This window comes from Scardinius erythrophthalmus, assembly GCF_964197995.2.
Source record: "Scardinius erythrophthalmus genome assembly, chromosome: 21".
Lineage (NCBI taxonomy): Eukaryota > Metazoa > Chordata > Actinopteri > Cypriniformes > Leuciscidae > Scardinius > Scardinius erythrophthalmus.
In genome coordinates this window covers 10850021-10877072 of record NC_138241.1, presented here as the reverse complement: position 1 = coordinate 10877072, position 27052 = coordinate 10850021, and the positions used below count along the sequence as shown (strand labels likewise).

The 27052-nt window shown below is 40.4% G+C and overlaps 1 protein-coding gene across 2 annotated transcripts in view; it reads right to left on the bottom strand.

Moving 5' to 3' along the window:
• Positions 1-26089, bottom strand: part of pde10a (phosphodiesterase 10A) — a 110713-nt gene extending 84624 nt beyond the window's left edge. The window contains exon 1 of one of the 2 annotated variants that reach the window (XM_081351418.1): positions 25723-26089. In XM_081351418.1, the coding sequence (XP_081207544.1) occupies positions 25723-25786 (64 nt within the window). In that variant the 5' untranslated portion in view covers positions 25787-26089. The remainder of the gene's footprint in view (positions 1-25722) is intronic. The other variant, XM_081351417.1, reaches the window with a different exon arrangement.
• Positions 26090-27052: the final 963 nt, after the last annotated feature.

Here is a 27052-nt window from a genome sequence, read left to right as displayed (position 1 = left end):
ATGCGTACCGTATCGATCAGATTCCTGAAGTCTTTCTTCAGAACTTCCGTCTGGCGCAGCCTGATGTCGTTCACTCCCGCGTGCAATACCAAAGTTCCGACGCGCTCGTTATCGTTCAGAATCTCGGGAACGCGAGCAGCGATTTCAGAAACACGAGCACCAGGAAAGCAGTGACTGTGCACCTTATTTTTACCTGATGTAGCATGGACGTGCCGAACAATGGAATCACCGATGATCACAGCATCGCGTTCTGTTTCGCGAAGAGGGGAGAAGCGGTTTTGTGTGGATAACTCGAAAACCGGGAGGGTCGGAGAGGGTCTTGGTCTAGACCTGACTCGCGTCTTCCGCTGCGGAAATATCCAGGCTTCGTGGTGGCGTGTTGGAGCCGGAGTGAACGAGACCATGGCTGATCGCGACCTTGGCGCTCGGGACCGATGCCGAGTAACGCACGGAGTAGACGAGGTCGGAGTCAGCGGGTTAGTAACATTAATCTCTGATTTGTGAGCATCAGCGCGTGATGTTTCAAGAGCCAAACGCCGGTCTCTCAGCTCGGCCTGTCTCACTAAAAGGTCGTGGATCTGTTTCTCAACAGCTTCCAGCTCAGACTGTACCGCGTGCAGCTCAAATGTGTCCTCACCTGCACCAAAAGGTAGACTACTTGCATCTGATATATTCGCCATTTTAACAGATGGACAGTAAGTTAGCAACGACACTACCAGTGATGCTATCAATTAATACTAATTTCTGACAAGCGTCTTAGATATAATCCGTCTTTTAAGTGGTACGGGTGTAGAGTAGACGCACGATAGGTGAAAAATGTTTGTAAGTGAGTGTTGAGAAGACGCGTTCAGCCGTGATCCCCGGGAGTAACCTATAAGAGTATCCAGCGTAGAATCACTAACAGGCTTGAGACACGTCTGCTCAACAGTCCGCGTTGTAACTATGAGGTTTGAGCAGTAGTGCTTCTCAGTGAGGAAAAGTAGAAAATGTTTGTTGTAAGTAAGTTTAAAGAGTAAAATCAAGAATTATAAATCAAATCGATAGAGCTCCAAAGACAACAACGCGTTCAGACGCGACGCATGCGCATTCAAGAAGGTGGTTTGTGTGTAAAAACTGACATTTATTTCTATGATGTTAAAATTCTTTTTAGGAGTAAATTGTGCATTGATAGGTTAAGCAAAACAAATGTGTATATATCTGAGAATCTTTTATACACACACTTAACTGCAGACACTGAAATGACATACACTGTGTGGTACAGTAAAAATATTTTGAGTGTCCCTTATAAAGAACCACGATTGTCCCTTATTTTCCTTTTCTGAAGCTGGCAACACTATGTGTGACTCAGTGTTACACACGTATAGTGTGCAATGTTGTCATTCGTAAAAAGAAAGTATTTCATTTACCAACTTAATTTTTTTTTTAATGCTCTTTAACTTGAGACTGTAGTTGAGTTGTTTTAATTTCTAGCTGAAACAGGAGCAAAAAAGAAGCAGTAGACAAACTGATTGTAGGCAAACTTTATGTTGGCTTGAGAAAGCCTAGCCTAAATGTTTGGAGTAGTTTAAAAAGCTTGAAATTTGAAAGTTAAATTTTAAGGCCATGCAGTCTATGACGCAAACAAGGATTATAACATGGATTAGCACATTGCTATCATATTTCTAGCATGTCTTAACACGCTGTTAGCATGATTTAGCACATTACTAGCTTGTTTAAGCATGTTGCTAACATGATTTTCCATGTTGCTAGCATGTTTCTAGCATTATTTAACATATTGCTACCATGTTTAAGCCTGTTGCTAGCATGATTTTGCATGTTGCTAGCATGTTTCTAGCATGATTTAACACATTGCAAGCATGTTTCTAACATGAATTGGCACATTGCTATGTTTTAGCATATTGTTAACAATTTAACATGTTGCTAACTTGATTTCACATTGTTAGCATGGTTCTAACATGATTGGTTAGAAATATTAGATAGAATAGAAGCTTTGCATGAGTTAAACTAAGGGCTTCATTGTGTTTAGATTTTTGACAGAGTTTAAAGACGGTGTATGTAAGAATATTCATGTATTAATCGTTTTATTATTGACAATGTGTAAACAGCTAGTAACGAAACTTTAGTAATGAAAAGAGACCTTCCCTGACTTCCTAGGTGGTTTATGAAAGCATGTAGACTGATTTTTATGTAAAGAACTCGGTTTTTGATTTTTAAATCAGTACACTCGCATTAGAAAAAAGAAAAAAAAACATGTAGAAAAGTTAGCTTAAAAACATAAAAAAAACCCTTCAAAATAAATGAACATTTATTCATGCCGCCTAACCATATGTAATATCTGTATTAAGGAACTATCTCGCAACAACTCAAACCTAAAATCTAACCTAAATGCAAAGTATGTGAATTCACTGTCAGCCCAGCACCAACTACTACAGGCCACGTGCCTCAGCAAACCACTACTCAGGGCAGACAGTACAGAATGAACAAAGAGCTGTTCATTCAGGACGTGTTTTTGCTTTCAAAAAAGGCTTTATGAAGCACAACAGAAGGGATCAGAATGCAAGGGTTTTAAGATGCCTTTTTTAATGCCCTTTTTATTTGCCTTAAAATAGCCTTAGCCTTAAAAACGAAAAGCCCATGACGCAAGACACTGAAAAAACAGCAAGATGTGGTGCAATGGCCAAGTACCTGACGCATGCCTTCATAGATCATAAATTAAAAACTATAATTGACAAACTGCGTCTTTTGTGAAACATACCCAAGTTAGTCACAAACGATTTGTCCTTAATTTAGGTGGCTGCTCAAGGTTAATGTTTAACCAAAGATCATGGCACATTCAGACTCTGCTGGAGGACTTACAGAAAAAGCACGACGTCATACGCACACTGTTAAGAAACTCTTATCGCAGAAGAATCCAGATGTTTGCTTACAGCATGATAACATGTGTGCCAAACAATAAATAAATGCGCGAAACCATAAAAGATTATAGTTAAAATGACAGATAGTCTAATCCTTTAGCGCTGTGTGATTGCTGGCCGTCTGAGTGGCTCTATTTCCCCACACAACTCGAGAGATGTAAAAATAAAACACTTGGTCCAGTGAATCCTGCCAGAAAAAGCATTTTTCTCCATCCATTCCCCTACATAATTCAAACTAAGCTGACAGACCTGTTTACAAAGCATTGTCTCCATTATTTGAGGGATGATATGTGGAAAAACAGGAGTAAAAAGAAGGAACTACTTCATTGGAGTCATAATATCTTCCTTTTACAGGGTGAGGATGAGGTTACAGTAGGGTGACAAGACATCCTGATAAAATCTTGTAAGTACCAAGAGTTACAATTGGGACACTGTCTTGAAAATAAGTATTTGCTTTGGCTTGATTGCTGTAAATACACTTTTTAAAGAGCTCAACATCAAAATGTGAGTTTAAGTTGGATATGTGTATCCAAAGATTAGATGCATCCAAACTATTTTCTACTTTCTATTCTTTACAGACCATTGGGAAATAAAACAAATCATAACTTAAATCACACCAGGCCAGATTTGTACTGGTCGCCCGCATATCTAAGACCTGTTCCAATTTTTTTCACCTATAATCATCCTAGATTTGAGAGGCCTATACATTGTGTGGGGTCAGCCTCTCGCTGCTGGTTTCCAAAGAGTCGGGGAACTTTCAAAACCATACAGTGACCAAAACAGGAGAGAGCAAAACTGAAGCAACGCCTGAGAGAGAAGAGTTGGTTTATTGAGAACTGCTCTCTTCCTGGAGTGGTGTCAAGGGCAGACTGCCAAGGTTCTACTTTTCACTTGCCTGACATGATTGAGGTGGGTGGGTGTGTGACGAAGGTGTGTGTGTGTGTGGAGGGGGTTGAGTGCCTGCGTCAGCGGTCCGCCTGGGACTCCCCTGCCAGAGGTGGGAAGAGCATATGTTTCTTATCTAAGGAAGAGTTTCAGTGTGGCTGAAATAGAAAGATTGATAGCTAGAATGTTATGTTGAAAATGAAGAAAAAAAAAATGACACACACGTTTACTTAAGGCTGGCCCACACTAAAAGATTTTTAAAATCTTATCCGATTTTCAAAATGTGAGAGACCACAAACATGATAAAAAAAAAAAATCATAGATTTTAACAGTTTTGTCCCTACCACACACATTAACAGACTCCATACACAAACACCCAGAGTCCCGGCAGTAAACACGGGAAATCTCGCAAAATCTCTTGTGGGCGTGACTTTAGAAGAAACAAACATGGCGGGCAAAAATAAATGGCGATAATAGTGTTTGAACTGCTTTTTACAGAAAACAACAGGATTTCTGATAGTAAATATTCAATATGTTGGCGTGTCGGTGCGGCCCCAATGTTTTTCTGAGCAGATACAATCACTCTTAACACACCTCACACCAGGTGTGATAAGATAATCTGTAGAGCCATCAAGATAATCGAGACTTTACCTAGAATTGTTGGAAGAGAAGAATTGGCCCAAAATCTGCCTGATTATCTTGTCGTGTGTGGTTGCCTTTAGCTATCTAAATGGAGACATTACATAGACTTCGATTTTTTATATATACAGCTAGGTATAAATACTATAACCTAAACCTTTCTGCATTTTTACAATTAAAAAACAAAAACAAACTTTATTACAAATGATAACACCCCTCGCCCATCCCACCCCATTTATTTGGTAACTACATTGGTATTATGTCAAATAAGAGATAAATGTATTTTTTTTTTGTGTATGAACACATGGTGCATTATCATTTTATATAATTTTCCTTTAAATGGAAAGATGAGTTGTATTAGCTTGCGTTCAAAGCTAATCTCTAGGTCAAACCATTAGCCTTACAGAAAGGCTAGACTGCCAAAGAATTAAGCATGTGAACTGCAAACAATAAATGTTTTGAGATTCATCTTACATTCATTTACAAATAAATACATCATAAAATGTTTTGTAGAGAAGATTATTTATAAATTAACTTCTTTTTAAGATGGGCTTAAATGGTACAGTGCCACAAAACACATGCAAACTATAGCCAACACATTTATGTTTATGATAACATTTATTTGTGTGCTTTTACCTTACTAACCTTTTAAACTAACCTTATTTACAACTATATTTAGATAGGCCTACATATTACACACATTCATTCAAATGAGATAGACTTGTCCTAAAGCCACTTATGTATAACCAGGCATATACATAATGCTTCTCCCGGTGTTGGTGTTGGGGGTGTTGATGGCCAACTATAGGGGACCCCCTAACCCCAGAGTATGGAGCCCCAACTCGGCTTCCTTCCCGAGATACACCCGGTCAAACTTCCAGCTTGACTCCAGCTACAACTCCAGTCAAGCCGACTTAAGGCTCCAGACCACCGGCCACTAACACCTACCCATCCCACCTAGGGCTCTAATCAAACATTAGCAAAATTTATTTTTTTTAATACTTCCCTGTCACTGAATGAATATATTGATGTTTTACTTCTTTAAAATCAATACATTTTTATATTTTGTGAATCAATGATGATGTGGGCTTATTTGGAACACATACAAGCTTAAATGGTGCCAAAGTACCAATAAAGCCCATGATGCCAGACTTCCGACTTTATTCCTAAAATATCTTAATTTTATATTCTAAAATGTACATCAACTAATTAATACATTTTCAAATGAGAGATAAATCTTGCATTTTAACAAATTATTTTTCTTATAAACCATGTCAATATCTATGAAAAAAACCTAGACTTAATGGGTACACTTACCCTAGGCCTAGTAGATTTACAGTAACACGACACACACAGTGACTTTCATGGAAAAGTAATTTGCATTATTTCCACTCTTGTGGCTGTGGTCATTAGGAAGAAAGGGTATCGGCAATAAATGACGAGCTGAGATTGAGATAAGCCACCGCTGTATCTGTGTGCTCCCCAACTAGAGTCCTTTACCCCATGTTCATAAGGCCTTGCCCTTTAAAATACCACAGCCAAGTTATTCACACTGATATGTTTTCACTGTAAATTTACCTCTAAGCGGTTAGCATACAGACTCTTGTGATTAGGAAGCTCTGAGAAGTCCAGCGGCCAAAGTTTTCCATCACATACAGAGTGAGAAATTCACTTTTGCTCTCAGGCCACAGTGACAGTGAATGCTGAATCTTTTACCAGTCAATTCAAATATATACAATTATCACCATGTATGAGAAATCCAATGCACAAACAATCCTGATGAATGTGAGTTACAATCACACTTCCTTCTAAATGAATAGTTTTAAGTAAATTCTTTTTGACTCGAGTCAACCTCTAAAGCTGTTTTGCTAGCTTTCCAGTTCTATGTATTTTTTTAAATGTTACAAAGAAAACATTCCACTCCGGTTACAATGCATAAACAAGAACAACATACCTAAGTCTCGAAAACATGACCTTTGAACGTCTGCCACCACAAAAACAGGTCCATATTTTAGCATCACTGTGATTGATGTAACAAGGCACATTGTGATGCCTGAAACATTATTGGTCATTCAGTGTATATTAATAAAATAATACTACTAATTCTACTGCTAATAATCATATAAAATATGTTTATATAAAATATATTGTTAAAATATGAAAATTTCACAATTTCTTTGAAAAAACTACACACAGAACACATAGAAACTCAAATGCCGTCACTACCACCTGCCAAAACAAAAGTATGGTTGAACTTGAAATGATGACAGAAATATAGCAGAATCTTCACAACGTAATGTTAGCACTAATAATAATACAGTTCATTAAAACATTTTTTTTTTAGGAATATCACACAATGTTTGTCCATGTAAAACTGTAAACATCCGTTGTGCAGCAGTGTTTGATAAATTTTTTTTTAAAGGAATTTCATTTGATTACATTTAAAAAAAAAAAATATTATTATTAAGTTAAAGTTTTATGCATTCATTTGATTTTTTTTTATAATAAATTTGTATTAAATCATAAAACACAGCATCCTGGCAAATTAAAACAGACAACACAAAAATTTTATAGAAATTTTTATAGTTTTTATAGAACACTTTTATTGTTAAAATTTTAATAAATAATTTAATTGAAAAAGTTTTCTGAATTCAACTCATTCATTACACATCATTCTTTTTATTATTAAAATGTAATTAAGCCATTAAAAGGAAATGGTAAACACTGAATTTGGGAAGAAATAAATAGATTACATAGAGCAAAATTTGCTCAACTACCATAGCCTATTTATGTGTGACAGTAGTTTTTAAGGTGTTCTGAGTGCATGTTTTTTAGATTGTTGCTGTGTGGTTGCAACAGTAGGGTGTTCTGAGTAGTTGTTTACCCCACGTCAAAAGAGCCCACCCACCAGACAACCAGCATAAGCATAATAAAAAAAAGAAAAGAAAAAACAATCACTCATGTCTGTAGCACAAATAGTGCGGGATAAGTTATGTGCCAGACGCTAAAGTGCAGTGTGTAATACAGCTGTTTGTGATTGTAAATGTAATGAAGTAAATTCGCTCAAGGATGCAGTGAAAGAATTGTCAGCAATAACAGTCTCACTTTCTGTTACATACATACGTAACAAAGTAACACATTTGCATAATGCCAGCCTATGGTTTTCATTGGCTGCCCAAAAACAACTTCTAATTTGATCTGCCATCAAACACTGCAATTGTAGCTGAGACTGTAGGAGTTCAGACTCTTTGAGAAATGAGGTGACGTCCATTGCATATTATGAGAAAATTAAAGTGTTTTTTTTACCTTTGATGCAAGTAAATCTAATGTAGGAGACCTCCAAAATTACAAAATGAGGAACGTTTAAAATAGAATAATGGGGCACTTTAGGGTAAGGGGTTTGTTTTAATGTATGTACACTGTACAGTATGAGAAATGTATAAGATATAGTGAATGTAGGTACATAATGGATAAGTAGTCAACACATCTTTATGGGGTGGGAATCGAGAATCAATTCTAATGCAGTACTGGTTTAAATGTATGTTGGTAGAACTAAGGAAATTGAATCATTAAGCGATTTCTGACGATTTAAATCAACAGCTAAACCAACAATTTTGTGAATTTTTGTTAAATGTCAGTTCTGTGCGTGTGCTTAAAAAAATATAGTGTTTGTATATAGTCCTGGCTGTGTAAACAGGAGAAAAAACAAAGTGGATCAAATCGATCCAGGGAGCACCAAAACATTCTAGTAGCAAATCAGCAATAGTATCTACTCATAATGGGGGAGGAGAGAGCTGGACATATGTAGAAAGACTGTAGAATGAGAGATGGCTGAGATATTACCAAAGAGGAAAAGGTCAGAGGAATATAATTGGAAGAGGAAGGGTTATGGTCAGGCAAGAGCTAGGATCTGCAGTAATACAAGCTTTCCAGTGCTGGAGAGACGTTAGAAATGGACACTGAGGTTTCTTTGTTTTTGCTTGATAGGGCAACCTGTAACCTGGGGAGGGGGGGGGGGATCAATCCACAGCCATGATTTAAATGTAGCCCATTCGATTTCAAATATCAACAGTGTTTCTCAGAAATTGCTCATTATATCTTTAAAGGGATACTTCACCTCTGGGAAGATGAATGTGTATTTAAAATAGGTTATTTAAGTAGAAGAAATGTGGATACATTTTTGAATTTGGAGCTTTCTAGACTGAGAAAAGCCAGAAAATGTATTTTTGGCTTATGTGGATGAAAGACAACAACTCCCAGAATGCACTTGCTTCGCTGCCTTAGGAGGCCACGCCTACCGGTTAGAGAGCACAGTTGAAAACAACAAGGCTAGCCTAAGTAAGTGATGAGTTTGCCAGGGATTTAGAGACCCAAAATGTCCAGGATTCGGCTTTTGCGTTCTACAGTCGCCATTCATCATGTTTACTGTGGCGAGCAGGACGAGGCTGACGGCCGCGGGAGAACGGCGCGAGGCCGATGGCGTCATTACTAGACGCGCCGGGTCTCGCATCTCTCACGGAGGAGCGGAAATTTTCTTAGCAAGGGTAAAGCGCACATCAACCGATCACTTGTTTAGCGTTCATGTAAACACTACAGTCAGATTCACCGATCGGAATTAATTCAGTTAGATTGAAACGAGAGGTGTGCATGTAAACAATGAATGGCGACCGCAGAACGCAAAAGCCGAATCCCGGACATTTTTAACAGTCTCGCCCGCCGGACAAGTCCGGGAAAAGGAAGATGGTAACCCTTACTTACTCAGCTTTCTCCTATTATTCAGCTTTCTCCACAGAACAAGAGCATGCTAGCTTAGCTTCCAAAGAAAGACGGCTGATACTGTGTACAGTCTGTGAGGGAGATCCCACCCTCTATGGGCGGGTTGTAAACATGCGGAACAACGCCATCTACTGGCTGTAGTCTTTAGCCTCTGGACAGAAAATCCTCCGATGATGCAAAATGACGATTTTTGCGTCATCGGAGGATTTTTTCCAGACAAAAAATACATAAATCTCTCCTCTCAGGGGGATATGAGGGGGGAAAGCATGGTAATTCGAAAATACTACAGGTTTTCTACTAATACAAAGCTTAATGCTAAATCCTGAAGTAACCCTTTAAGTGGAATCGGAACCAGAATTGTTCAATTTCTCACGATTCTCATCCATACTTCCTGTATGCCTCTGTTCAAAAGATGGAGGGGGGGTGTTTGATCTGACAGAGCTGCTCGCACATGAGGCCAAAGATGCCGCCACATCTGGAGAATTCCTGTTTCCAGCAGAGCAATGGGACCAAAGGAAAACTCTGATGAGAACAGCAGATTCACGGTCTGCTTTTGGAGATCCCTAAACACAAGGTCATAAAGGAGCTCTGGAGTTGAGTATCAACTGACATCATCAGAAGAGCAGGGTGCTGAGTAACAGAGCAAGTGTGATCATCTCATGGAAAGTTTATATGATGAACCAATGAGTATATCAAACGAGATTCCTTCTTAGTTTTCCACATTTCAAATGTTCTTTTACTGTCACAATGTAGCTGAAATATTTGAGGTTTCAGCAGGGCTCAAATGTGGGCAGATGTGAGAGGTTCAGGAATGGAACAGAATGCAGGGTCTTGAGATACTTAAAAAAAAATTTTTAAATAAACTATATATAACTCGACACATCTTAAAAATGTCAAAAGAAGTTGACAGTTTAATAAACTTGATCTAACTTGCTCAAAAAGATACTCTTCAAAATGTAACTGTAACTGTAGCATGAAGATAGTTAACACCAGGGGTTTTTCTAGTGTCTGATCATCACTGGGGCACAGGGCCACCAAAGTTTTTTGGGGGGGCATGCTCACCCAGAAAGATTTTCTTTTTTTGTTGCAAAAACAGCACCAAAATATAAAAAAAACATGACTTTGGGAGTCATATTTATTTATTCATTTTCTTTAATCATATTATGCAACAAACATTAATGCAAGTGCGTACTACAGATCATTTAATTCGTTTTTTTTTTGTTTTGTTTTTTTACTTTTTTAAGCATCAAAGCTAGTTACTATTGGGTGGTGACAATGCAAAACAAGCTTTCACTGATGATGCTTAAAGGCCCCCTGAAATCAAAATTCAAGTTCCCTTTCGAAGGAACGCAGCACGCTCAGGCAGCTCTCGAGGGAGCTGCTTGTGAGAATTGTGAAAAACTACCGATCCGAGTACTGCGCTCCAGCTTTGCTATTTCTGATGAGGATGGTCAGGCTCGCGCACATCATGGGGTTCACAAATGGATCTGACAGGGGATCCTGAGACTGCTGAGGCACTTTCTCAGGAATCCTCTGCCAGTTCCGATGTTCTCCTGCCTCATGCGGAAGCCCACCCAGCGGCTTCTTCCTCACGAGCGGAGAACCCGGTGTAAGAGCTGTCTGCTTCCGAGGAAGTGGATGTGCTCAGCATAGAAGGCTGGATTTTGGAGATGACTCGCCACTCCACATGAGGAGCTGGTTGAGGTTGTTTCTCGTGCAGTGGACAGATTAAATATCAGCTGGTCATGTGAAAGGCAGGAAGCGCAAGTAAAAAGCAAACTTGATGAGTGCTTCCTGCAGCACAGAGAACAACCCCATCACCGGGGTTTGCATTTTTTTGTGTGAATCATGGAAAAAGCCACACTCTTCTAGTCTGGCCAATCCCACTGTATTAGACTACAGTAATATTGTGGGGGCAAGAGAAAGTGGCTATGGGATGATGCCGTGGGTGGAAGAGCCTCTGGCCAGCTATCTTTCCCCCGACATTGCAACATCCCTAAAAACCCTGGTGCTGCCCACCAAACCCTGCCGCGATACATCTGCTTTGGTGGGCAGGGCTTATATGGCTGCGGGTCGAGTCTGCATACCATGGCAGTACTACAAGGATACCAGGCCGACCTTCTGAAGGATATTTATGAGGGCGAGGGATCAACTCCAGATGACATCGCGGAATTGCGTAAGGCTGCAGACCTGTCTCTCCGAGTCACCTAGGAAACAGCCCGTGCTATCGGCCGTTCCATGGTGGCTATGGTAAGACATATATGGCTAAATCTGTTGGGCATCAAGGAGAAAGACAGGGCTTTCCTCCTTGATGGTGCTATTTTGCCTTCTGGCCTGTTCGGCGACGCAGTAAACACTGTCGTCGACAGGTTTCAGGAGGCGAAAAGCAGTCTGTAGCCTTAAAGCAGTATTTACCTCACCGCTCAAAATCCAAGAAGTCTGCCCCCAGTGGGCAACCGCAGCCATCCACCAGCTCCTCAGCCCACAGACAGGCACAAAAAGAGTGTTGCCTCTAAAGCCCCCCCTCAAGGAGCTTGGGGGCATAGAAAGCATGCTCAGCCGAAGCCTCAGCAAAAGCAGGTCGACCTGAGGGCCGTCCTTCAGGCGAAAAAGGCTTCCGGGAAGAGGTCCTATCAAATGTAGGATCTCTTCGGGCTGCCCTACCCGTGACAGAGAGATTGAGGTCGTCTCCTCCGCGGAGCCCACAGCAAATCGATGTTTGTATCCCGCCGTCAGGTGCGGTTCGGGACACATCGATTCCCAGCGAACGCTCGCTGCTCTGTCTGCTCCACAGGCTTGCGGCCAGGCAGCGCTCACGTCCGTACACCGAGAATAGTTTCCGATCGAACCCTGCCGGAGAGCTGCTTCAGGGGGTCGAGAACGAATCTCAAATGATACCCGAAACCAGCCTCGAGAGATTGGTTCCCTTAGTAGAATATTTCGAGGCATGGAAAAATCTGACGAATATTTCTCCTTAGGTCCTGCGCACCATACAGAAAGGGTACAGACTGCAGTTCAGTTTCCGCCCACCGAATTTCAGCGGGGTGGTTTAGACTGCAGTCGACCCAGAGCAGGGTCGGGTATTGGAACATATATGGAAGTAAACTCCCTGCTGGTAAAGGAGGCCATAGAACGTGTTCCTCTGCCGGACAGGGAGTCCGGGTTTTACAGCCGTTACTTCATCGTTCCCAAGAAGGATGGGGGGTTGCGTCCAATTATAGATCTCAGGCAGTTGAATCGGTCTCTGAGGAAGTTCAGGTTCAAGATGCTCACCATTCCCATCATCGTGAGTTAAATCAAATCCAAGGATTGGTTTGTCACGATAGATCTGAAGGATGCATACTTCCACATATCCATCCTTCCATCTCACAGGAAGTTCCTGAGGTTTGCTTTTGGGGGTAGCAAGTATTCCAATATCGTATCCTTCCTTTCGGCCTAGCTCTCTCCCCTCACACATTTACTGAAGGCATGGATGTAGCTCTAGCTCCGCTGAGGCTTCAGGGTATCAGGGTGCTAAACTATATCTACGACTGGCTTTTTATGGCCCAATCACGGGAGCTGGCAGTTTGGCATCGAGATGTCATCCATGTCCAAATCCAGAGCTTGGGGTTGAGACTCAACACAAAGAAAAGTGTGTTGGTGCCAGCCCAGAGAACCACGTTCCTGGGAGTGGTATGGGACTCGATAACGATGTGGGCACAATTGTCTCCTGCATGGATCGAGTCCATCCTGGCCATGGTGACCAGGATAAAGCTAGGCCAAGCCATCTCTGTAAAACATTTTCAGAGAGTGTTAGGGTTCATGGCAGCAGTGTCCAACATCATTCCATTTGGCCTGCTGGACGAGGGCCCTGCAGTGGTGATTGAAAACCAAGGGGTTTTCTCTGAGGGGGAACCCGTTACGCTTGATCAGGGTTATGCGCAGATGCCTTCGTTCCCTATCTATGTGGAAAAACCTTGGTTTCTGTCCCAGGGTCCCGTGCTGGGAGCGTCATGTCACTAGAAAGCCGTTTTGACAGACTCCTCCCTCACAGGCTGGGGCGAGGTCATGGACGGCCGCTTTACGAGAGGTCTATGGCAGGACCATCTTTCCTGCTGGCACATAAATTGCCTGGAAATTCTGGCAGTCCTCCAAGCTCTGAGGGGCTTTCTGCCAGACCTCAAAGGTCACCACGTCCTTGTGACGTCAGAAAATATGTCAGTGGTGGCCTATATCAATCATCAGGGGTTTCTGAGATCCCTCCCTCTATGCAGACTGGCTCATCAGATCCACCCGTAGTCCAAGGGGAGACTGTTGTCTCTCAGAGCAACATACATCCCAGGGGACCAGAATCAGGGAACAGACATCCTGTCAAGTCAAGTCAAGTCAAGTCATCTTCATTTATATAGCGCTTTTAACAATGTAGATTGTCTCAAAGCAGCTTTTCAGAGATAAGCGTATAATTTAAGGTAACAGAGATTGTTTCGGCTTTACAGCAGAGTTAAGTTATTTCCATCTAAAGTTAGTTTTAATTTATTTGCTTCCGTCGCAATGATCATTTGTTATTAAATTAGGGGCCGCTAAGACGACACCATTCTCTCTACACAGACTTTAAACGCGAACCTGTGAGAAACGCTGATGGCGTTCACATGAGCATTTAGAATGGGTTCTATAGTTATGTGCGTTTGAATATACGCAGGTTTGGAATTCCCTACAAGCCAAGCCTAAATAAAATACTTGTCTTTCCTTATAAATTTTGATAAGGAATTTTATTTTATTTGTTGCTTTGGGGTAGGACCGGAGGAAGGGGCTGAGGCCCGGGGAATGGAGACTTCACCCGAAGTGGTAAAGTCGATATGCGAGAGGTTCGGCCCTGTGGAGGGGGATCTGCTTGCATCTCGAGAGACGTCACACTGACCACTGTGGTTCTCCCTCACACATTCAGCCCCGCTGGGGTCTGATGTCATGGTGCAGAGGTGGCAGAGGCTGCGTCTGTATGCATTTCCCCCGATCTCTCTGCTCCCGGGAGTTCTAGAGAGGGTTCGCCGAGACGGAGTCAGATAGCTCTGTTGTGGCCGGCCCGAGTATGGATTTCCAACATATTGCTCCTAGACGGCCCTCCTTTGGAGATTCCCATCAGGAGGGACCTGCTGACGCAGGCAGAGGGCTCAAAATTTCACCCTCGGCCAGAGTTATGGAAACTGTGGGTCTGGCCTCTGAGGGGGCACAGTACAGAGAGGCCGGCCTGTCAGCAGGAGTAGTCGAGACCATACTTAGCTCTAGAGCTCCATCCACGAGGAATCTGTGCGACCTAAAATGGAATGTGTTCACCAATTGGTGTAGCGAGCGTGAGGTGGACCCAGTTAACTGCCCGGTGGCTTCAGTGCTGGAGTTCCTCCAAGATCGCTTCACGGATGGTCTTACCCTGTCCACACTCAAGGTGTACGTGACTGCCATTGCGGCTTTCCACGCTCCTTTGGGTGATGGGCCCCTGGGGAGACATCAGCTGGTCGTACGTTTCCTCCGTGGTGCTTGGAGGATGAGACCTGCGAGTGCCATCTAATGTGGCACGGCCTACGGTTCTGCAGGCTTTTCATCCTCCACCTCACGTGACGGCGGATGAAGAAAGACTTTATTTGCTCTGCCCTGTCAGAGCTCTCAAGATCTATGTCCAGAGGTCTTCTTCATGGCGGAAGTCAGACCAGTTGCTGGTGTGCTTTGGGTTGCCCAAGAAGGGGCTTCCCGCATCCAAACAGACCATCAGAAACTGGATCATTCAGGCTATCTCTATGGCCTATCAGGTGTGCAGCTTGCCTTCACCTTTGGCCGTGAGGGCTCATTCAACCAGAGGCATGGCGTTCTTTAGAGTCATCCTTTCAGGGGCCCAGATCCAAGAAGTGTGCGATGCAGCAGGATGGGCCATCCCTCATACTTTTATCAGATTCTATAGCCTGGACATTCCTTCTATGCCAGGCACTCTAGTGCTCTCGTCCTAAGTGTGCCTGTGCGCAGCTTCACACTGGGACAGGTGGGGCTCGTTGTGGCATAGTGGGTACTTGTTCCCTAAAGTGTCGTCATCGACATGGTGCGAGTTGAAAGGGAACGTCTCGGGTTACGACTGTAACCCTTGTTCCTTGACTTGCTTTGTCACAGAAGCTAACGCTGTTGTGTGCCGGCGTCCCTTTTTAGCTTCCGTGTATGCCGTCACACGTTACATCATGACGCAACACCAATAACGATTGGCTTAGTTTCATACATGCTTCAGAGGTGCTACGCTGGGGGACGTTTCCCAAAGTGTCGTCATCGACGCAGTCTCTCATTCCCAGTCGTACAGTCGTAACCCGAGATTTTTTTAATCTTTTAGTATGAATATATTAGCCTTAAGATTATGAATAAGCTGTTTTGTTTCAAAACAATGACAATATTCACATTTAGGAGATATAAGCATTCAAAACAGTCTCTAACTTCCGCTAAAATGGATCACAGATTTTTAAGACATCACAGCGGACTTCAGCTTCTCATCACATCTTCTGTCCAATCAAATGCCCTCTAGAATCTAAAGCGCCCCGTCCCTATGCTATAAATACGTCACGGGGTATATGGGTTGGAGATGAGTATTCGGTTGCTCAAATGCTTGAGTTTTATTCATTTTTCCAACTGTACGTTGGTTAAGAATGAAATGGCTACAATTTATTCACACCTCTACTATTGAATCCAGCGTATAATCAGCGCTCGGATTCGCTTCCATGGTGCTGTCAAGTACGACGCGCAGTCTGTGAGGTAAACTAAACGCTATTGGCTATTTGAAAAGGGGGAGGAGCCATTCCATATGTCCAGCCTTAGCTTCCTGTTTTAGTGGAAATAACGTCAACACATCACTTCAGTGGGCCTTTAAATCAAGCCACAAACAATGCCAAATTAGAAGAGATAAGCAAGCATTCTTTTAGCAGTTAACAAGCTAATGTTATCGATCAAATCTGTGCCAAGTAAATTAGATCTGGAGAACAGGATGTCCTCATTCAACTACTGCAAATATTACAAATTCACATACTACTTATTATCACAGCAATAAGCGTTAGCCTGGTAGTTACCTCTCGTCAGCTACAATGTTATTTTATGAATAATCATATGACTGACTGCAACTCGACTGCAACTGAAAAGTGAAGGAGGAGGAGCACAGCGAGGGGGCTGAGCAGTGGCGTTTGATTCAAGAGGACGTGCAGGATTCTTTCAGCTGGCATTACAATCAGCCTTCAATTTTAAATAATTAAAATTAGGTATATGATAACGTTCAATGAATAGGAAAGCCTTTTTGCAGATGTACAGAATCCATCTACTGCAATCTACGTCATCATCAGACAATGATTTTCAGCAAAACATCAAAACTTAAAGGAGAACTCTGGTAAATTTTAACATTGAGCTCATTTTTTTGTAAATTTGGAGTGCTGTCAGTACAGAGAACAACGACAAAAATCGATTGTCGAGTTCACGCACATAGGTTTAGTTACCTAAGATCACTTTTATTCATATCTTTCACATCTACTGCAGTCAGATTCACCGTGCTCACTCTGCAGGAATCACTTACATGGTTGGGACCTTGTAATGACACATCAAGGATGTTAAGAGGTTAAAAGCAGGTTTAAAACTTGCCCCATTTAAGTCAACAGGGTGCAAATTTTAAAAAGAGGATAACATGGTGTAGGCAACACCGATTTTTGTCGTTGTTCTCTGTACTGACAGCACTCCAAATTTACAAAAAAATTTGAGTTCTCCTTGAAGAGTCTAGTGACACCCTTGGTTAACACTAATGATCGCTTAGTGGCCTTTGTGGCATTGAGAAAAAGAATGCAAAACGTACATGCATTGCATAATGAAATGCAGAATGACATTTCAGAACGCAACAATTTACAAAATCGAGCTTGTGTAGCTAGAGGCATTTGTGTACATGTACTTTCATTCCCTTTAGAAAAGAGTATTTATTACACAAATACTATCCTTTAAAAGAACATGCTTAAGTGCAAACTGAATGTAGTCCTTTTTTTCGACAATTATAAGATGTTATTTACAATTAATTGAAAACTATTTAGTTTAAATTAGTTTAAATGCGTATTAAATGCAATTAGTTGAACTTAGTGCCTCTTAAGTAATTTCATAATAATTTTGTTTCTGGAATATGGTTTAATTGCACTACCAATGTACTGACAAGCATTTATGAAAAATACTGTAATGTCAATTCCATTGAAACTTATGTCCTGTGTATATATATATACAGTGGGGAGAACAAGTATTTGATACACTGCCGATTTGGCAGGTTTTCCCACTTACAAAGCATGTAGAACTCTGTAATTTTTATCATAGGTACTCTTCAATTGTGAGTGACGTAATCTAAAACAAAAATCCAGAAAATCACAGTGTATGATTTTTAAGTAATTAATTTGCATTTTATTGCATGACATAAGTATTTGATACATCAGAAAAGCAGAACTTAATATTTGGTACAGAAACCTTTGTTTGTAATTACAGAGATCATACGTTTCCTGTATTTCTTGACCAGGTTTGCACACACTGCAGCAGGGATTTTGGCCCACTCCTCCATACAGACCTTCACCAGATCCTTCAGGTTTCGGGGCTGTCGCTGGGCAATACGGACTTTCAGCTCCCTCCAAAGTAGGGCTGCAACAACTAATCGATAAAATCGATAATAATCGATTATGAAAATCGTTGTCAACGAATGTCATTGTCGATTAGTTGGTCTGCTCACGTCACGGGGAGCGTTGCTGATGACGTCACTTTCATGACAACGCAGTCACGCGAAATGGCAGAGAGTAATCGGAGAGAAACATCAGCACGGCAAGCAAAAACTGTATATGAAGATGTGAAAATGGTATAGTCTAGTTGAATTCAATGCTACTGTGTAAACAGCTTTGTTTACTAACTTCGGGACAGTCACACTAGATCTATTTTGTATCGAGCATCAGGTTGCGCAATCAGTTCGCTCGCAACATAAGTGATGGATTAAAATAGCGCTACCGCAGAAATAGGTTAAATTAAATGGTGTTTACAAAGTGAAGCACTAAATATAAAGGCAGTTAAATAACAGCAGCAGTAAAATATTGTTTTTTAGTCACTGTAGTCAGTGGTTTTCAGCGAATGCTTGTGCAGTAATACATCATTTTTCCTGTACTTTTAACCAAGCCTGTTGTCAGCTGCGTACCTCCATTCCGCTCTCTTTTTATAGCATTTGTCTACTATGTAAGGGATAATCCCGCTTATTACATGGCTACCCACCAAATAAATCAATTATTTTACACAAAATATTGCTTTAAAAAGGAGTTTATTGATTTAAAAATGATTGTATTGCTTCCGCTAAAGAAAATAGTCCGTTCCGTCTCTACGGTTAGAATCCTGCGTCCATAGCAACGCTCTGTTTTTCTGGTGTGTTAAGCCGGTCGCACACCGGACGCGCAGCTCAGCGCCGCGCCGCGCCACGTCTAGGACAACTGTCACCTGAAAATCCGTTAGCATCAGCAATTTTCTGATTTCTGTAAATAAATATAAAACTAAATGTATATTGCAGCACAAGGTTAAGTCCGTATATACATTAACTACGATTTGAGACACATACATGTAAATTTAATATACAAATATTTAAATGGCGCTCTGTGGCGCGGCAGGATTTTGAACACGGTCCTGAGCCGTTGCTGGGCGCCGCGGACAGACGCCGAAAGGCGCCGCCGGTGTGTGTACTCTCATAGAGAATAATGTGTTCGAATTTAAAAACCGTGGCGCGGCGCGGCGCTGAGCTGCGCGTCCGGTGTGCGACCGGCTTTATACTTCGCAGCGGTCTGTTATCAAGAAATAACAGATCGCATTCTACATTGGAATTCAAAATCTGCTGCTTAATATCTTATTACAAACATGTTTGTGTCCTAATTTCATAATGTGAAGTTTATATGAGCAGCGCAACTCAATATTTTGTTTTGTTTATATATATTTTGGATATTTAAAGAAGTTTTACTGTTTAAAAACTGGACAAACTTTTGTGTTTGGGGTTTAAAATGTAAAAATTTAAGATTATATTAGTAAAACTCAATGTGTGGCTTTTGCACTTTTTAAAGTACACTTTTACACATAAATACCCTGATTTAGGGTTTTATTTAGTTATAAACAAAAATCAAATTGAATTTTTTAAAAAAACTATCCGATTAATCGATTAACCGAAAAAATAATCGTCCGATTAATCGATTATCAAAATAATCGTTAGTTGCAGCCCTACTCCAAAGATTTTCTATTGGGTTCAGGTCTGGAGACTGGCTAGGCCAATCCAGGACCTTGAGGTGCTTCTTACGGAGCCACTCCTTAGTTGCCCTGACTGTGTGTTTCGGGTCGTTGTCATGCTGGAAGACCCAGCCATGACCCATGTTCAATGCTCTTACTGAGGGAAGGAGGTTTTTGGCCAAGATCTCGTGATACATGGCCCCATCCATCCTCCCCTCAATACGGTGCAGTCGTCCTGTCCCCTTTGCAGAAAAGCATCCCCAAAGAATGATGTTTCCTCCTCCATGCTTCATGGTTGGGATGGTGTTCTTGGGGTTGTACTCATCTTTCTTCTTCCTCCAAACACGGCGAGTGGAGTTTAGACCAAAAAGCTCTATTTTTGTCTCATCAGACCACATGACCTTCTCCCATTCCTCCTCTGAATCATCCAGATGGTCATTGGCAAACTTCAGATGGGCCTGGACATGCGCTGGCTTGAGCAGGAGGACCTTGCGTGCGCTGCAGGATTTTTATCCATGACAGCGTAATGTGTTACTAATGGTTTTCTTTGAGACTGTGGTCCCAGCTCTCTTCAGGCCATTGACCAGGTCCTGCCGTGTAGTTCTGGGCTGATCCCTCACCTTCCTCATGATCATTGATGCCCCACGAGGTGAGATCTTGCATGGTGCCCCAGACCGAGGGAGATTGACCGTCATCTTGAACTTCTTACATTTTCTAATAATTGCGCCAACAGTTGTTGCCTTCTCACCAAGCTGCTTGCCTATTGTCCTGTAGCCCATCCCAGCCTTGTGCAGGTCTACAATTTTATCCCTAATGTCCTTACACAGCTCTCTGGTCTTGACCATTGTGGAGAGGTTGGAGTCTGTTTGATTGTGTGTGTGGACAGGTGTCTTTTATACAGGTAACGAGTTCAAACAGGTGCAGTTAATACAGGTAATGAGTGGAGAACAGGAGGGCTTCTTAAAGAAAAACTAACAGGTCTGTGAGAGCCAGAATGGTTGGTAGGAGATCAAATACTTATGTCATGAAATAAAATGCAAATTAATTATTTAAAAATCATACAATGTGATTTTCTGGATTTTTGTTTTAGATTCCGTCTCTCACAGTTGAAGTGTACCTATGATAAAAATTACAGACCTCTACATGCTTTGTAAGTAGAAAAACCTGCAAAATCGGCAGTGTATCAAATACTTGTTCTCCCCACTATATATATATATATATATATATATATATTACACATTTGTAATGGAGAAGTTGCATACATTAAAATACATTAACTTTAAGCGTAATATCACATAACACACTACAGTTAATTTAAAACCAGGTACCTTACGTCAACATCAAAATAAGTGTAATTTTTCAAACCATGATTTAAAATCTACTTTAAAGAAAAAATGTGTAATTTGAACTTTTCAAAAGTGTACTTTAGTGTTTAGTGTTAAGTACAAAAAAAAAAAAACACTTTTAAGATTATAAGTACACTACTAGTCCACAGGCAAGAGACAAACTTGCATCACCCACATGCCAATATATGCCATGACTAATGGGTTTTTTTTTTTTGGATGTGCCAAAACTGAAGTCAGTGGCATTGTTTGTGAATGAAGGCACGTCCTTTAAACTTCCGATTCCACATATAATGATCTAATGTGTTGTTCTAATGATAAAACCATTAGAACATTTCCAACTGCTCCATCAGACACCATTTGTATTCTTTCCACCAACAAGCGAACAGCATGAACAGGATTGTGGGATATCATAGGCAGCAAGAACACATTTGTACTTCCTTCAAAAATGATTGAAGGCAGGACAGTGGACAGGACATTTTGCAAACACTGGATTCAAACATGTTAATGCCTTGCTACCTCCACACAGTGAACCAAGAAAGAAAAGATTCATCTGAAAACGTTGTAATTGTCCAGTTGGACTTCTTAATGAGATCTTCAAGTGCAACTTGGCATTTTATACGTCTGGCAGAGTGCTGAATGTATATCACGTGAGGCTGTTTCATTGACTCGTATTTAGTGAAAGGCCCTTTGAAGAGGGAATTCACTGGGATGATTAAATGACATACAGCTGGGGGAGGAAGTGTCTTCGATGAGCGTTTCCTGCATGACAATGCAGCGTTCTTCATTGAGTTAAGCTTTCTGTAGATGGCCTGTCAGATCATATTAGTGTTGACCTGGAATAGCCTCAAAAACGGCCTCTGTTCAGAGGTCCATCACATACACTAGGGCAGAGCTGATATAAAACAACACCACACCACCGGTAACATGACATTCTAATAAAAAACAAAAAAAAGCTGTCGTAAGACTGAACAACTTTTTCCACATCTAATCAGTGAGATAACATCTTACTATACTGCCAAATTAAATTTGGGTACAAATTAATGTGCTTTGTGTTTGTTTGGCTTTACTAAGCATATTATTTAAAAGGTCATGAAACCCTAAAACACATTTTCAAGATGTTTACAGTACAGGCTGCACCTCAATGAAAACAACAAAAGCACTCATTATGTTTATTATAAAGAGAAAAGTGATTCTTTTTTTTTTCGTTTTTAGCTATTTCGTTCTTCCGGTTTAAAAAACAATGTTGAATCAACGTCACGAAAAGTTAACCTGGAGTGATGATTGGCTGCAAGTGAGCGTCCATGTCATTAGGTTCTGAGCTTTTCTCTGCATTTATTCATGAGAATGAACAGTTTTAATCCAATCACTGCGCTGTATTATGCATGAGATCGCATTACAGCGGAGAATTGAAAGGTCACGAAAGACCGTTTCAGCTCTGTTCGTTCACCTCTGCCTGTTCAGTGTTGCATTCGGATACATGTGTCGTAAGTGTGTGTTTCCTCAGTACAGTAGCACAAAACTTGGTGTTTGGCTACCAACACAGAATATATGGTTGTAACGATATTTAATAATGTTATAAAATGTTTTCAGATATAATGCATCCTATTAACAAACAAACAAAAAAAATAATTCTCACAAAATTCCAACCTCTAAAGTCACTCCTTAAGGGGGAATTTCTAAGTCTTTCAGACTGTTTTCTTTAAAAGAACTGACTCATTCTATCATTCAGATTCCAAGGTAACACTTTACAATAAGGTTCTATTTGATAACATTAGTTAACGTGAAATAACAATAAAAACCACTTCTAAAACGCATTAAAATCTTAGTTCATTTCAACATTTAATAATAGATGATTAACATCAAAAGTTGTACCTGTTAATATTTTTAAAGAGAACATGAACTAACATCGAAGTTATATTCGTATTAACTAACATTAACAACGATTAATAAATAATGTATCAAATGTATTATTCATTGTTAGTTAATGTATTAAGTTGTGAATCAACTCTAGTGTGACTAGTCAGAATCAATTTAAATATCGGTTTATGTGATTTCATAAGACTTGCATAATAAGAATCCTGAAATTCAAAATTTCAATAAAAAAAAAAATGTTGAGTAGAAATCAATGTGGAATTTTCATTGTTTACGTGTGGTGATCTGCTGATATCAGCAGCCTTACAGACAGCAGCAAGAAGCCCAGACTCAGCACTGTCTCTGAGAGATGCAATGACACACCAGCCGCAAGATCCCTTCACCACCACACCGCTCTACTCCTGGAGTCGTACCGCTGAGCATATATTGCAATAACACTAATGTAAAATAATAATACATTTTCAACAGAATGATTCTTTATATTCCATTATTCCTGATTGATATTGATTTGGAATGTTTTGCTGGGAGTCTCCATTAATATTTAGTTATACAGCTAAATCATGCGGCCTGTGTCATCATGTCCCAGTCTCATCCCCCCTTTCTCTCCATCCACCTTCCTGTTGGTCTAGACCAGAGGTGCCACTTTGGCTTCTTTTTTGGTAAGACATGTTAAAAATCAAGGGGCATGAGTTGCGATTTTTTGGGGGGCTTATTTAAAAATAAAAAATAAAAATAGTTGCTTGTTAGAAAAATCTGAAATTTCTTTGCATTTATGGTCGCTGTAGCGCAGCCTACAATTTCACAAACAATGTCACCAACAGAGATGTACGGATATGGAGAGAAAACACAGGAGATGATGGACGGTGCAGGGACGAGATATTTTTAAAATATATTTATAATGTAGGCTTATCAATCATCACAGGCCAAACCTATTCTGCTCACAGGTGATCGGAGGATAGTGCGTGCCCTCCTGCTTTGTTGCAATTTGATGATTTTTGTAAAACAACTTCTGTTTTTGCTTTTTAAACTCAGAGTGGTTTCAGTTTAATATGTTGCAGGCTCATTTATTGATAATAAATAATTGATAATAAATCATATTGGGCTTGTTTAAAGCTGTGGTTGCTTATTTGTATTGTGAGAGTTGGCAACACAGGTCTAGACTATCATGTCTAATAGAAACAAAAGTGCTCATTTAAATATGTAGAGAAACTGATAATAAAACTAAATTGCCTGTATATTTAGCACAGCAAAAAAAAAAAAAAAAAAAAAAAAAAACTCCCACATCTTTTGTTGTTGGTGTCAAAGGCCACCCGTCCAATCAAAATCAATACAATATTTTGATGCAAATGAATCTCTCACTTGTAATCTAGTCAAATTAGGGAGATACTGCACTTTGCATGACATGCTTGAAAACCATGAACAAAACTACACAAGTAATGGAAAATATGACCCAGACTACATTAAATACTGCTTCACTTACAGCGTGGATAAACATGGTTCGTGCAGACCACAATGTGTTATGTGCTGTGAACTATCATCTGCCGACAACACGGAACCATCGTAATTCATGAGACATATTTTTAATGACAAAGTAAAACTAAAATATCAATGTTCCTATTAAGCCTATGTCTTGTAAATGTTTTTGCATATTGATGAGCCTGTGCGGTTTAAGGTTCTGTAGCATTAAGTTCAATGTGTTTTTTTAATTACTTTCGTACATCAAACAATTATAAGAAATATATATCCTGAAGCAAAACCGGTTAAGACTGTTGTACTGAGTTTTTCGTATTAAAAATTAGTAGTTTAAGACTTAGTTTACACTAGTCTATTAGTGAAATAGATGCTGAAGTCCCTAAATAAACAAATTAGGGTAAATATATATATATATATATATATATATATATATATATATATATATATACTTTTTTTTTGTGTGTGTGTGTGTGTGTGTGTGTGTGTGTGTGTGTGTGTGTGTGTGTGTATCAATCTCCATCAATAACGGAGAAATCTCCTTGGCCAAGAGACCTCTTCACAAATTAGCTCAAATAGCACACTGGGTGATTAATAATAATAATAATAATAATAATAAATAGCATAAATAATAAATATATTTTGGATGCAAAAAAATGGCCTGTGGCTAAGTCAACACACTACAAGTAAAGTTGCATAGTAAACACAGTGCCCTATTATTCTGCCATTTTAATGCCTATTGCAGGAACATGCTCTAAAGTATGAATAGTATTAATTTTGTATGTGATGTATCCTCCAAGACTGCAATGAAATAAACCTTGCCTAATATGAGAACCAACATAAGCAGGCATTTCAGTAAAGCCTGTGACATTCGTGCTTACCTGTCTGTCATTAGTACCACTACACGCAGCTTTTGCTCTCAAGTCAATTGGTTCAATACTAATTCTGTCATGATATTCATCAGAGGAGGTCACCACAACAACATCTCCACACTGTTGTTCACTTTGAGCTGCTATGCGCTGTGGGAAATAATTCCAATAATTTCTCTGCATGTGAAACTAATCAAAGACTAAATTAAATACCCCTGTTAAGTCTCTGCATTTCATGGCTTGTCCTGCATTAGATTGCTCTAAAAAAATTACACTGGCTAATTAACATTCCAGTAGACAACAGTTGACTTGTGTATTGTGTATCCTCTCTGTGCATTTTAAATGAGAGAGGAAATCACAAAAACAAGTTTAGGGCCACACTTATTTAATTCAAAGGATGAGACATCACCCTCTTTCACATGTATGTCCCCACCCAGCTAGTGCACTAAAAACTTAATGTAAACACACATAACAGGTGATGACAGACACTTATCTAAACAACTTAACTGTAATGGGCATAATCATTCACACTATCTTGCAGCCGTTGCGCAAATATTGCCACCCAAACTTCACGTTGGAAATTAAGCAAACCAAAAGTTTCCCAGTGTGCAGCTGCAACGCAGTGCAAGTAAAAACGTTACATTTTACAACACCCTTAGTTACTAATACCAGGAAAACAAAAAGTATACCTACTTGAGCCAATGAAACAGTCCGTAAATCTTCGGAAACAGCTTGTGGAAGGCGGACCATCTTCCATGTCTAACCGCAAGCGAGTAATGATAACTCTTGATATGATATGCGTCTAGTTTAATGTCGACCCGCTGCTATAAATGACACGATCCGCCGGATGACATCAAAGCGCGTCAAATCTAAAAGACGCTACAGAACGCCGTGTTTGTATGCGCCCCGTACGCACATGTATCTGATGTATGTCCAGTATGTAGACTCGCCACGTCCTCCCCTCTTAGAATAATGTTAAAAAATGAAGGCAAGAGGCGAAGAGGGCTCGTCTCGAGTGGAGCCGGAGAACGGCGTTCGCGTATCTCCTCCCCGGCTCGCCGCACTCTGGCGCAGCTGCTCAGCTCCGGACTGCTGTAGTGTGCTTTCCCACTGCTCGGGGGGGAATGGGGGCGTCATTTCTCAGGGTTGGACATCCTCTTATGTTATATTGTCGAGGCAGGACGTTAGGGAATGAATATAAAAAGCAGCGTTTAAGGACATATGGGTGCGTATAAGTGCTTCCACTAGAGGCCATTCTTCGCTATAACGACATGTTGGTGCATTTCGGGTCCTTCTCAGTACATACAGTTCGGATTTGTTCTTTGACTTCTAGATGTCACAGTGAGTACTAATTTAACACACGTAATACTGTTTGTGCGTAAAAACAACGCTGTCAGGAGCCATAAACGACTGCAAGACAAGTGACAAGGCAGGCAGCAGAACTGGAGAAAACAACTGTTTGCTGCTGCGGACTGACGCGCTCTGACGTCAGCACGCGTCAATGTGTGTGTGTGTGTGAGAGAGAGAGAGAGAGAGAGAGAGAGAGAGAGAGAGAGAGAGAGAGAGAGAGAGAGAGAGAGAGAGAGAGAGAGAGAGAGAGAGAGAGAGAGAGAGAGAGTGTGTTTTGTGGTTGAGGACAAATCTGTTTTTCGTTTTGGTACAGCGTACTAACGACAAACTATTGCAGGAACGACGTTTTTCCCCTCCAAAAATGTATATTTATATAAACTACGAAATGACGGTACCGTCATTTTAATTGATGTTGAAAATGACATTAACAACACATCCCTTTAATAATAATAATAACATAGGCCTACATACATATTTTTAATGTTATCTCAAGTGCACCATATGTTGTTTGCTCCTAATCTTAAACAATAATAAAATGAAAGCAATGTAAGCTTGTACTGTGGATCTGAAAAGAGTAAAAAACAAGATTTTGAGATCCAGGACACATACACAGTATGGTTTTAAAGTATGTTTTACACTAAAATACTATTTCAGTCTTTCTACATTAAAATGT